The sequence below is a fragment of the Phalaenopsis equestris genome, unplaced genomic scaffold (genome assembly GCF_001263595.1).
Source record: "Phalaenopsis equestris unplaced genomic scaffold, ASM126359v1 Scaffold000202, whole genome shotgun sequence".
Classification (NCBI taxonomy): Eukaryota; Viridiplantae; Streptophyta; class Magnoliopsida; order Asparagales; family Orchidaceae; genus Phalaenopsis; species Phalaenopsis equestris.
This window is the reverse complement of record NW_018164644.1, coordinates 1,020,892-1,035,291: the sequence shown is the minus strand read 5'-3', so window position 1 is coordinate 1,035,291 and position 14,400 is coordinate 1,020,892. Positions and strand designations below refer to the sequence as shown.

General features: G+C 34.1%; 1 protein-coding gene across 1 annotated transcript; it reads left to right on the top strand.

Moving 5' to 3' along the window:
• Window positions 1–563: 563 nt before the first annotated feature.
• Window positions 564–14,398, top strand: LOC110022703 (probable DEAD-box ATP-dependent RNA helicase 48; the record flags this gene model as incomplete). The annotated part of the gene is made up of 10 exons (XM_020721775.1): window positions 564–1,436; window positions 3,309–3,415; window positions 7,035–7,090; window positions 7,172–7,396; window positions 7,872–8,078; window positions 8,164–8,250; window positions 10,646–10,741; window positions 10,828–11,043; window positions 11,891–12,073; window positions 14,189–14,398. Coding segments are annotated over exons 1-10 (2,247 nt in total), but the record flags the coding sequence as incomplete, so codon positions are not given.
• Between the last annotated feature and the right edge of the window lie 2 nt (window positions 14,399–14,400).

Genomic DNA, 14,400 nt, shown 5'->3' with positions numbered 1-14,400 from the left:
TATGTTCCTACAGACTGTATTTATATATTACTATTCATATTTGGTTTGCGTTAGGCTTTGAATTAACTCATTTAAGTTAATTAACAAAAGTAGATGCAGATGTTATATCCAAATATGCACTTGCAATAAAAAATAGAGAACCACATGACACTGTTATGATTTAAACTTCCACACACACACACACACACACACACACATATATATTATATATATATATATATATATATATATATATATATATTTAAAGAATGGTCGAAGGCTATTCTACGAACCCTCAGCCACACTCTTATGTCTAATTATTCGGCAAATTATTCAGAAGTGAATTCGAACCCATGATATGAGGGAACTTAACACCTTCAAAAAGTCTGTTCTACTAATAGACCAGCACTGGCTGCACTATATATAATATAATATTTTTTTACAGCCCATAGTTATATTCATGTAAATCTTCCTTTTCTTTTAAAATATAGACATAAAAAAAGTTTTAATCAAATAATCGAGTTGAGCTCACCGTTCGTTACTTTCCAGAAACAAAATTATACACATTGCTCCACCTTCACCTTCACCTCCACAGCAATGCCCATCTCCGCACTCCGCCATCGCTCCAAATCGCTCCCGAAGCTCCTATGCAACCTCTCCCTTATCCGCACGATGGGCGGCGGCCCACGCACTTTCCCCGGCGGCCTCAACAAGTGGCAGTACAAGCGCATGCACGAGAAGCTCGCCAGGGAGAAGGAGCACCGCCTTTTACAGCAGGAGAAACAGATATATCAAGCGAGGCTCCGAAGTGAGATCCGTGCTAAATTCTCTGCAAAATCGGCCTCCGATGATTTCTCAAGCGCTGGCGGAATGTCGTCGAAGGATCATATCAGGGCCCTCGCCGATAGGTTCATGAAAGAGGGCGCTGAGGATCTCTGGAACGAGGATGATGGTCCAATCAAATCCAGGACTCATGCGCGTCCTTCTAATATTCCTCCTCCGCGACCTCTCGATCTTAGAAAGATTGTGACGGAAAAAAGAGGGTCGATCGGCTCATTTGATCATCGCAGGAATTACTCTAAGTGGAGCAGGAATTTTTCCAGCGACGAGGGCGAGGACGACTCTTTTGTTCGTTTTGAGGGGGGTTTGTTGAATAAATTTCAGGGTAGAGTTGAAGGTTTGAGAGTTCCGAGGTTTAGTCTGGACGAGGAGGATTCTGAGAAGGACTTAAACCGTGGAGATGGAGGACATTATAGGAAGAGGATGTTGAGTGGGGCGGCTTTGAGGAACTATGATGTCAAGATGGACAAAAGGAGGCCTCCTAAGCCTGATATTGAGGAGAGCGACTGGTCCAGAGATATACGAGAATTCCATCAAGAGTTAAGGAATAGGGCCTCTGTTAAAAACGATATCAATCGGCAGGAGGTGGATGAAGGATCCATTCTTACTCAGAAGAGGTAATGCGACAAAGAAATTACAATTCAGATTTCAGGTACAAACCTGTTGCAATTATGGTGTAATTAATTTGCATGGTTTGAATCTTTTTACGTGGCCATGGCTGCTGGGGTTTTAGATGGATATCTCTTGTTCGCCAAAACATAATATTTCTATCATCGAGTGATTACCACCTGTTGATGTTTTGTTTAGATGTTTGTTTTCGTTATCTCATTGTTCTTAACATCTTTATTGACGTATTAAATTTGAACAATAAAGATGTCCATTATTGGGTTCCTTTCGGTTAAAGCTTTCATGTATTGCTTTCTATATCAAAAAAAATAATTTTTTTTTTGTTTGGGAGATGTAGTTGCCTACCACCCAATTCCTATGTTTTAATGCATCAACCACCCAAACTTCAAATTTTATGTACAAGCCATGTAACATATGTTGAAAACGTAGGAATCAAGTGGTCTGCATGAAAAAAAAAAAATGTTGTAATAAACACAACTTTTCGAAGAATAATTTTTTCTGCAGTAGCTTCACAACTACTTCTTCAAATAGCTATGACTGCCCTAAATATACCCTAAATGTACCAAATATAAAATATGATCCTAGTTAGAAAATAAATTTCTATTTTGAGAAGTTATTCAATGATTACAATGAGGTATATTGTCGATTAATCCAACAGTTTTTTTTTATTAGAGCTTAATGAATAAAATAATGAGGTATATTTTAGGAGTAACTCTTCAGAAGATGTATTAATGTTTAGTTTTACATCCTTATGAGATGTTCCACGATATTGATAATTTTATTTGTGATTTTAATTTTATTTGATAGTAAAACTTTTAATGTAATTTTGAAGAATAAAAAAATGCCAAATGATTGTAAAAGTTTTTATTTTTAAATATGTAAAATTTAAGGAGATGTTTAGAATCTTAATAATTATATATAAATTAAAGTTATGACTTAGGCGACGAAAGTTATGGTAGAGACTGGAGCAAAAATTTTGAAAATTGCATCAATATTGGATGATTAATTTCTTTTCACGTTAGGAAGATCCATTATGTAAGCTGATTTTATGGTCAGATAGTTGGTCAGACAACCCAATGAAGTTATGGTAGTGGCTGGAACATAAAATTAGAAAAATAACATTTCTTATTTTTTGGATGTTTAAATCTTCAAGGAAAATTTTTAATCTTCAACCTTAATAAAGTTGAATAGAGATTCTTGATCTCTTTTGCTTTACTATAGATATTTTATATCTCCAAGTTTTTTAGCTTGGTTGAATTGCTTAGCTTTTTTACTTTTAAGACTTAACTTCTCAAATTTTGACGACTTTTCACATTACTATTTGCAAGACATTTGTGTCATTGTGTGGATACCACAAAATCAACAATATATAATTTAAATTTATTTTGCCCTAGAATTTAAAAATGACATTCTTTAGTTTTTTTTTTTTTTTTTTTGCCCTGACATATTTTTATGAGTGCAAACGATGAGTTCAGTTCATTGCTTATTTAATGCTCAAGAATTTTGCTGTGAGGTGGCTAAAATTTTCTATAAAATAGCACTTAGATTGTTCTAATTCTCTCTACTTTTTTTAAGGACGTCTTTATGTTTCGAAGGTTGTACACTTGGCTTTTATTCATTCAAAATTTTAAAAAAAGGAAAGATAATGATCAATGACCTCCGGGCATCATGATCTTGGTTTGCGGAAAATTTATCAAAATCTTATAAAGCACTCGTTCAATCATTCATTTTGTTGCTCGTATGTGCTGCATCTGTTTTGTTCTTATGCATGCTATTTATTATGTTTCCTCTGCTCATTTGTATGCTATTTATTATGTTTCATCCTCGATGCTTTAGTACTGATTTCTTTTTCTAAATTTCAGATTTGATGAGTACAACATTTCTCCCCTAACCATCCAGGCCCTTAATTTTTCCGGATATGTTAACATGACGATTGTGCAAGAAGCTGCACTTCCAGTATGCCTGGATGGTATGGCATAGTATGTGTTTAAATTGTGAGCTTATGTAGAGGACTCAACTACATTTTTTTTTTATTTGCATAATTCCTAGTAATATTTATGATAAAAGATATAAACATATCTGCTTATGCGGTTAGTTATTTCATTTTTACTTTTTTTTTTAATTTTAGCTACAATAATTATTGCTTAGCTACAAGTAATTGTTTTTTTTTCTTTTGCCCCTCGCATGTTTTACTGATATTTCTCTGACTCCATAGTGAAAGGTTTGGAAGGTTGAGACATAATTTTGACTTCCTTGATTTTTGATTCTTTGGTATTTAGACTTCATTGCCTTAGAAGTATTTTGCCCATAGTCATGAAGCCATGGGGATGTGCACATGTAAGATTGCATAATAGTACTTCCAACTGCATATTTCTGGTGTGATTAAAGGTTTTGATATGTCAAACTTCATCATATATAATGGGAAAAGAGAGAGACACTAGGGCAGGTTTTATTAGAAAAGTTGAATTTATAATTCATTGAATTTAAAACTTAAGGGCTGTTTGGTTTGCTGAAAAAAGAATGCATTGTAGCTGAAATATTTAAAACAGATTTTAGTTGTTTGATTCGGTGTAAAATAAATGCAAAAGTTTTTAATTTTTTTTGTTTGGTTTGAAAAAAATGAAATCAATGTAAAATTAGGCTAACAAAGGCGAGCAACGAGCGGTGGTGGCTGGTGGGAGTGATAGACAAAGCTTCAATCTGTGTGGTTTTTTGAAATTTAGCGAAAATTGGGCGAATTTCAAATTCATTGAAAATGAGCTAAAGAGTGAATTTCAAATACTTGGAAAATTGACTTTTAATCAGTACCAAACAACTAATTTTTAATAACCATCCATTTCTTTTATTTTACACCCGGTTTTCATCATATCAAATAATGCATTACAATTAACCTAATTGTCCCTTCTTTGTTAGAAAAGTTGAGAATTATCTGGCAACAAGAATTCAAATTCAAAATTATCATCAAAGTAGGAGCTAACGTCTTGAAAGTTGTCAGGAACTTCTAAATTTTGGAAAAGCAGATAAAATCCTGAAAATATGTAAGCCATAATTGTTCTCTATTTTTAAGAGAAGTTGAGAACTTCTGGAAACATGAATTCAAAATTCGATTAACTACTAAATTTTCAAAATGCTTAGTATATGCAAGAGATTCATTGCACCATGACTTGGTCGGCCATAGCGTGATAGGGTTGGTTGCAAATTATTTACTAGTCTCCACTTTAGAAGCATTCTTTTTAGCAAAATTTTGATTTTGCTATCCCTTGCTTGACCATACTTGGACTCTGGAATCTTCTAAAAATTTATCATGATCCCCTTGGATCATTGATTCTTCCTATGTAGAGAAAGCAAAACCAATGGATGTATAAATTTCCTATTTGGCTATTTAACATTCCAATAATGTTGAGCATTGAAATAAAAATAGAGACATTTACATACATACCACACAATTCTTATGTATTTACATATCTAACACATACACTTAAATTTTTACATTTATGATTCTGAAATCTTATATCAAATAAAAAATATCACTATTACTATTAAGAAGTGAAACACACATTTTTAAGCATAAGTAAGGTGGCATTGATGTAAAAATCTAAGTTTAGGTGTTAGATGTGTAAATTGTAAATATGCAAGAGATTCTAACAATTGTCTTGCATTGCTAAATGACTTGGTCGGCCATAGCTTGATAGGGTTGGTTGGTTGCAAATTATTTACTAGTCTCCACTTTAGAAGCTTTCTTTTTAGCAAAATTTTGATTTTGCTATCCCTCGCTTGACCGTACATGGACTCTGAAATCTTCTAAAAATTTATCAGTATCCCCATATCTTCGATTCTTCCCATGTAGGGATTCTTCCTATGTAGGGAAAGCAAAACCAGTGGATGTATAAATTTCCTATTTGGCTATTTAACACTCCAATATTGTTGAGCATTGAAATAAAAATAGGGACATTTACATACATACCACACAATTCTTATGTATTTACATATCTAACACATACACTTAAATTTTTACATTTATCATTCTGAAATCTTATATCAAATCAAGAATACCACTATTACTATTAAAAATTGAAACTACATTTTTAGGCATAAGTAAGGTGGCATTGATGTAAAAATCATAGTTTAGGTGTTAGATATGTAAATTGTAAATAGATAAAAATTATATGATATGCATGTAAATCTTCCATAAAAATATTACCAGTGTCTCACCTAATAACTTTAACATTCATTTTCTGCCATTTTAATTGAAAATTCTGAGACATTTAAAAATGGCTTTGATATTCTCATGAAAGAACGATGGCTATGTAAATATTATGAACAAGTATCGCCTTGCAAGAGTATCGCATTGCAAGTCTAAATTATCAACCTTGTACATTAGGCTATTTCATTGGAGTACTCAATTCCAAACTAAATGGAACTCATACCAACTTCTAATGACCAATTTTTTAAAGCACATATTGAAAATAGCTTTCATAGATCTTTTTTAGTTATTGTTTCATCCTTACACATCTTGGAACATAATTTGATTGATTATTCAACTGTTCTTGCGTGCAGCTACTTATTTATTTCAAGTTAATATAGAAAAGCAATCATGTACATCTCGATGATCTATCTTCTCTTCCAAATGTGGTTGTTGATATTTTAAAGGGGATTTTAGGTAGATGGCACTCGAAACATCCCTATTTACATATCTCAAACTCCAAACTTTTAATTTCCAACTAAAGCACCCAAATTATGGCCCGCTTCTTCACCGTTAATTTTACTTCTCCATTTCAATTCACAAAAAATTCCTTCTCCAATCGACAAGAACAGCTCCGTCAATCAATGTGGCGAGCCAATCTCTCCCAAATTGAAAAAATGTAGAGGATGACTCTTGTGTGGAATGTGATTAAGACAACAAATGAAGGCGAGAAAACAAGAAGACAGGAGCAGAGCTCTAAGAAGGATGAAAGATTTTCCGTGAGTTTGGATCCGCCAGAGGCCTTGGCAAGGCTCTATGGAGGAAGATGAAGGGAAAAAAAGTCCTATGCAGCCGTGATTCGGGCCATTTGCGGAAAGAGAAGGAATTTTCTTTTGATTCTCTGCTAATAGCTTATCAAGATTAATCTGGCAAAGCAATGCTCTCATGACATGTGACGACGAGCTGCTGTTACTGTTGCATGCCGGTGGTGTCTTTTTTCTTCTTGAAGGAAGTGAAGGGAGGGCATGTGGCTTTTATTCTTGCAGATTGGAAAATGAATTTTTCGCGAATTCAAATGGAGAAGAGAAGTTTAACAGGTAAAGGTGAAGAAGACGTGCCGTAATTTAGGTTCTTTATTTGTAAATTAAAAGTTTGGAGTGTGAGATATGTAAATAGGGATGTTTTAAGTGCCATGTATGTAAAATCCCCTAATTTAAAATGTCTGTTATATTTTAAGATATTATACCATAATCATGGCTTGTACATAAATCTTCTAGTTGAGGAAAATATATGGTATTACTCAGCTAATTCTGTTCAGGTGGACTACACTACACTCAACTACTTCTATTTAAGATTATATTGTCCATTTATTTATTTATCAGAAACTAAGTTTATATTTGAACAGGCAAGGATGCTTTAGTTAAAGCAAAAACAGGCACAGGAAAGAGAGCAGCTTTTCTGGTACTTTATCCATGCTTTATTATGGTATAAGTTCAGTTTGTCTTTCATGAACTATTTAAAATTCATTATATTGATAAACAGCTTCCGGCAATTGAGGCAGTTGTGAGAGCTTCGAGCACCAACTCAACTAGCCGTGTTCCTCCAATTCTTGTACTCATTATTTCGCCAACAAGGGAGCTTGCAATTCAGCTTGCTGCTGAGGCCAATGTCCTCTTAAGATACCACAATGGAGTTGGTCTGCAAACGCTTATTGGTGGTACAAGATTCAAGCTTGACCAGAAACGTCTCGAGGAGAATCCCTGCCAGGTTTTTCTCATTTTCTATCTGGGAAGTTTACTATGTAGCGCACAATTCTTATTTATTTACATATCTCACACCTAAACTTTCATATTTACATACACAACACTTGGTGTGTCAAATCTATGCATGAAAAGGTGTATTTCTCTTTTAAAAATTGCAGTGCTATTTTTTATGTGATATTAAAGATTTGAGTGCTATTTGTGTAAATATGAAAGTTTTGGTTAGTGATATGAAAATACATAAGAATTGTATGCTATTTATGTAATGTAGCTTACTTTATATTGTTTGTTTGATTTTATATAGTCAATTATCAATATTCTTCCTAATCGAAACAAGCCAACTACATCTTTGTATTATTTTCTCTGTGTAAATGCAGTAGCTCCCGGTTGCTTGAATGTCCTCCCACAAAATCAATGTGGGTTTCTTGATATCTAAATGGAGTTGAGTTTCATCATTACATTCTCATGAAACATATTTGCAGATTATAGTTGCAACTCCTGGTAGGCTGTTGGATCATATTGAGAACAAATCTGGATTCTCTGTTCGTCTGATGGGTTTAAAAATGCTTATACTTGATGAAGCTGATCACTTATTGGACTTGGGGTTTCGAAAAGATATAGAGAAAATTGTTGATTGCATTCCACGTCAGAGGCAATCAATGTTGTTTTCAGCTACAATTCCTAAAGAAGTAATAAATGTTTAATTCACAATTTTTTAATATTTTTAAAGGTAAAAAAGTTACTCTCGAAATGCAATACATTTTTGAATTTCAGGTGCGCCGCATATCTCAGCTTGTTTTGAAACGGGATCACTTCTTTGTTGATACTGTTGGTTTGGGAAATGTTGAAACCCATGACAAGGTTTAGCTCTAAATCCCTACCTGCTATTGTTTGATTTATCACCATTTTAATACATCTGTAATTTTTGATAAATTCACTGAGCAGACACCATGCCAAAAACAAGCCATTTTCTACTTGTTTCCTTGATGCTTTAGTAAAATATTATCTTTACATAAGCATTACGTTCAATATAACTTTGTGCGGAAACTTGATAAATGATATGGAAATTCATAATGATGATTTTGATCCTTTTGGCATAATTTTCTTCTTAATGGCTCTTTTGAACCACGATCTCAGGTTGATTGTTGTGAATTTGCAACATAAGTTGTAATCGGTCAAAAATTAATTGGCAAATCATTCTCAGATTGATTTTTGTGAATTTTCAGCAAAAATTAACTGAACGGGGATGTTGAACATATGGGTTGCAAAAACATGCTTGATTGGCCTATTTTATTTCTCATTATAATTATGGTAGCTTTTTCCTGCACATTTTTCTTTTTGATTGCTGGCTTGTATAGAATTCTGGCTTAATTGAGTCCCTTAAACATTTCCTTTCTTCAGCAGATTATTGGTGCTTTTCGAAGTGACAAAAGCTAATGTTGCAAATCTAAGTTTTTTTTCCCCTATTATCAATATGTATAAACTAAGAAACGATCATCTCTACTTTAAATTGTTTTACATATGAAAAAATAACAGTAATACATATGTTTGCATGTGTGAGGTGTGATTTTGTTCTTTAGTGTCAACTGCATAATCAGGGTTTCACATGCTGCTGCCCAGATTTTCAAGTTTATGATATCATGTAAGAAATATCGTCTAGAAGAAATCAGTATCTTTAAAAGGCTGTGTTAATGTCTACTTGTAAGACATTTGTAATATGTAGCATTATTTTTGCAGCCTTTATTTAACACTTTAGGGTGCCAATTGCATTAATCATGGATAGCCAAATGTAGTAGAACATCATACTTATATACCAAGATTTAAAAGGATAATTTGACAACTGAGACATTTTGCATTGGCAAGATGACGCCTAAGCCTCAAGGCAGATCTCTTTGTATGGCTTGAACTAAAAAGTTGAAAAAAGCCGTAAGTTTAAAAGTCGATGAAAATGTAATCATTTAAAAGAAAAAATAAACCCCAAGAAAAATAAAAAAAAGGCAGTTAAAAATAGTTTAAGAAAGGAAAAAAGAATGAAAAAGTATCTACTAAAAAACAAAATAAAACCATGAACATAAAAAAGTTGTGTTATACTAAAAAAATAAAAAAAAGTTTAGAAGGAAAAAAGAAGGTTAAAGGGGTATTTGCATGCATAGCACACAATTCTAATTTATTTCCATACCTCACACCTATACCTTCATATTTACTCACATAGCACCCAAATCTTTAATATCACATTAAAATACCACTATTATCATTTTTTTAAAGTGAATTACACCTTTTCATGCATTGGTTTAAAGCACCATAGTCATGTATGTTAATATGAAATTTAGATTAAGATATGAAAATACACAAGAATTGTGTGCTAGGTGTGTAAATTTCACAAAATAAAAGAAAACTAAAAATATGAAGTTGAGAGAAGATGACAATAAAATTTTCATATTTACCTATCTCGCACTAAAACTTTCATAATTACAAATACCTTACGAAAAGTAGCACTCACTATAACCTTTTAATAGTCAAATCCATCTTTTCATCCATAGGTAGAGTGCTAATGAAACTTTGGGGATAAATCCAAAGAATTGGGTGCTAGGTATATAATTTTCCCTAAAATATTTAAATTGAAATTAAGATTTTTTTTAAAAATAGAATATGAATAAAACACTTTAAATAATTAAATTATTTTTTGGAAGAAAAATAAAAGAAAACTTACCTGCTCACAGTTGAATGCATGCAGTCGCTAGTCTCCAACCTCACAGTACACCTCCTGCATGCAATCATCCTTGCTTGCAGCTTTTCTCCTTCTTGCTGTGCTTTCCGTGATTGGTGGACTCATCATGCAGTTAATACTTGTCAACAACAGCCCCCAACCCCCCTCCCCACTTTTCTATCAGGCTAGTTATATTAGGTAGATTATATACCATGATTTTTTTTAAAAAATTATGTATTAATCTTATGTTTCGGCTCAATCATCTCAGTCTCTCTCAAAGAGAAAAAAAGGGCCTAGTTTCTTTTAGACCAGCTTCGAGGTGGTTTTGGGTGCTTAATAATGAGGTGTCTTAAGGGGCGTCCCTTGAACACTTATGTAAACCTTTCTATCAACCAATTTGATATGGATCTTTATGCGTATTTGATTAAAATATATTCAGTTATGAATGATCTTCATTTATTTCATTGACAAATATATTAATTACTAACCTTGCGCTATTTAAAGTTAATTTTAGAGTTGATTCACGTGAAATAGTTTCTTAAACTGTAGGTTGTGCAGTTGTTCCTTGTTGCACCACATGAACTCCATTTTCATCTGGTTTATCAACTATTGAATGAGCACACAATGAAAGTTCCTGATTACAAGGTAACGTAATTTTTATTTTCTAAATATCTGCAAAAGAAGTTAAAAAGGCATTTAAGGCCCCATGAATACTGCTTTTGTGCTTTTAGGTGATTGTATTTTGCACAACTGCTATGGTAACAGCATTCATGCATGTCCTACTCCGAGACTTAAAAATGAACGTTAGGGAGATGCATTCCAGAAAACCTCAACTTTATCGAACAAGAATTTCCGAGGAATTTCGCGAAGCTAAATGTCTGACTCTTGTAACATCCGATGTTTCGTCTCGTGGAATGAACTATCCTGATGTTACGCTTGTGATACAAGTTTGTAACTTTTTTACCGCATAACTTGATTCTTTACTCCAAAATATTTGTTCTTATGTGCTTTTTTTCATATAGGTTGTAAAGCCATCAAATTCTTATCATCCCCTTGGGTTGGTCATTTTTCTTTTGAATTGCTAAAATTTGGCTTGAATTTATTGATTTCATGTTAGGTTGTGCTTTTGTTTTATATAATAAATAACTACACATAAGCGCGGGCATGTTGTACATTCTTGAAACTGATTAACTTGAATTTGCTTCACTCCAAATTGCAGACATATCTGCTGGGTTGAGTAGACTAATATATTGTGATCTTTTCTTATTGGCTCATTTCAGACAACTAATGCACACTTGAAAATAGCACCTGGATGAATATAGGGTATAGAACTTTATTTTTAGGGAAAATTTACATTCATACTACAGAATTCTTACGTATTTACATATCTAACACCTAAATTTCATATTTACATTTATGGTGCTTTGTTATCATAAACCTATATATGAAAAATGTGTATTTCACTTTTTAAAATTTAGTAATAGAGGTTTTTTTATGTTTTAGATTCGAGTGCTATGCTACAGATATGAAAGTTAGATGTTTGTTATGTAAATACATAAGAATTGTGTTGTATATATGTAAATGTCAGTTTTTTTTCGGTTGTTTCTCCATTGATTTAGATGTTAACTGGCTTTCTTTTGTGTAAAACATGTAGTTCTAAAGGACTTGCTGATGCTAAATAACCTAGTAGGTGAAATCTCTTTTTGAATCAAGTGTGCCATGTGATTATACTGGTTTATTCTGAGTTTAATTTTTATTGGCTTTCCAGCTAGTAAGAACATTTCTGGTCCTCAGGTTGGGATTCCTACAGATCGTGAACAATACATACATCGACTTGGAAGAACAGGCCGTGAGGGCAAGACTGGGAAGGGCATCCTGTTGCTTGCGCCGTGGGAGGAATATTTCATAAACGAGATAAAAGATCTCCCCATTGAGAGGTGCCAGCTACCCGAGCTTGGTTCAGATGTAAAACAAAAGGTGCAAAATAGCTTTATTATCACAAGTATAATTTTATAACTTGTAACTACATACAAAATGAGGAAAGTATTAAAATGGTTCTTAAACTCTTTGCAAGGATTTATTTTAGTCACAAATTTTATAAAAGTGTCAATTTAGTCCCCAAATTTTTTAATATGTGTTAAAGTAGTCCGCAATGAGGACTATTTTAACCCCTATTAAAATAGTTTGTAGTCTAATTTTTCTTTTTTATAAATTCCGGGACTAAAATGCCTCTATCTAAATAGTCTACTCACATAAAATTTATACTTTAATTAAAAAAATGTCTTTTTTTTGTGCTAATGTTCATTTGAGTTGATCTAGTGACCATTTCCATCATCATCTCCGCCATTACTCTCTACCTTGTCTTCCCTCTTCGAGTTTAGAGAGAGAGAGTTTTAAAATCAATCCTAACAAACATGATTTGCATCCAACCAAACAACCCTTGCATTGCTAAAATGTACTCTTTTTGAAATTATTCAACCGATTGTTCTTTAGGGAAAGTGCTAGGTAAGGATTTAAGGTATTTCATATTGTGTTGCTACCCTGGAATGCGTTATCATTATACTTGAGACATTCTAAAACATTCTTAGGAGGTACTTGGACTCACAGTTATATTGTCACGGGACACTATGCCCTGGATGCGGGATGCGAGCCGCAGCTCCTGCAATCGTGGGAAGACCGAACCAGGCAACTTTTTTTTTTCTTTCTATTTTTCAGAAACTTTACTTTTATCCTTCCCTTCTAGTTATTTTTTATATATGAGTTGTATTAGGATATGGATCCTTATTTTTGGCATATGTTTGTTCGAGACAGCTCCGGCATCTCTCTTTTTCCTTCGAGGGATGTATCCAAGGGTTCAAGTGGTGCTCTGGCTGTATCTTCCTCTTAAGTTGATATTTATCTTCCCTATTCCCTTCCGCATCCTACCTACGTCGCTTCGCGGCCGCCAATTCTATACTGCAGATCGCCCCACACAGCATGTCTTGCTGATTTACTGCCGCCCCAGTCCAGCCGCCGTCTACCCTTCTCCTTCATTCCCGCTTTGCTTCCCAACACCCTCCACCACAAACGCTGCCCAGAACCCCTTCTTGCTGCTGTTCGCCTGCTGTTCCAGCACGCCTGCACTGCTGCCACTGCCCAAACAGCAAGGTTTTGCTGTTGCCTGGCAGACCCCAGCCTCCCCAGCCACCAATTCACCCTCCAATACTTGCTATGCCCCCAGAAACTCAACCCGCTGCTGTCCCCTTCATTCCGGCGCCACGGACAGCCTATTTTTTGCTGATTCTTGTCTGTTCTAGCCATTCGCTTCTCACAGCTGCACAAGTCAGCAAGTTGACGTTGTCCTACCGCTGTTTTCATGCCGTCCAGCACCTTTCTATCTTACCACCACCACAATCACTACCTTAGATTCACCCTAGTCGTGTTTTGTGCGTCATTTTTGTTGTTATTTCCCTTTTAGGGTTTAGGGTGTTGGTTGTAACTGACTGTTGACTTTCTTTTAGTAATAATTTTTGCTTCTATCGTTGTTGTTGGATACCGGGTATCATATGCCAGACCAACAACTCTATCCAAGTTGCTACCAAAAATATATTGCCTCACTTATTGACTAGAATAACAATATTTGAAAGGGGCATTTACATACATACCACACAATTCTTATGTATTTACATATTTAACACTTAAAACATTCATATTTACATGCAAACCCCCCAAATCTTTAACATCACATCACAATACTACAATCACTGCCTTTTTAAAAGTGAAATATACTTTTCCATGCATACCTTTATGACACTAATGTTTTATAAGCATAAATACCAAAATTTGGGTGTTATATAAATACGGAAGAATTGTACAGTATGTATGTAAATTTATCTATTGGAAAAACACCAACAGTAATATTAACTCCTGTTTATTTGTTTTTAGATATATATATTTGGAGCTGCATGTTATTAATGGTGCATATCATTTTTTTTGAAATAATTTTTTAGGTAGATCATGCATCCCACACATCACTCCTTCACTTAATGGTTTGCTTTTATTATCCTGTATTATTATTACTCTCATTTTGATTCCTCAACATGTATTCTGTAGGTTGAACAATCAATTGAAAAAATTGATTTGAGCATCAAAGAAGCAGCCTATCATGCATGGCTCGGTTATTATAACTCTATTGCTGATATTGGGAGAGACAAAACCGCACTCGCCGAACTAGCGGCGAACCGGTTTTGTCGATCAATCGGGCTGGACAGGCCCCCAGCTCTCTTCAGAAGAACAGCATTGAAGATGGGATTAAAGGGCATTCC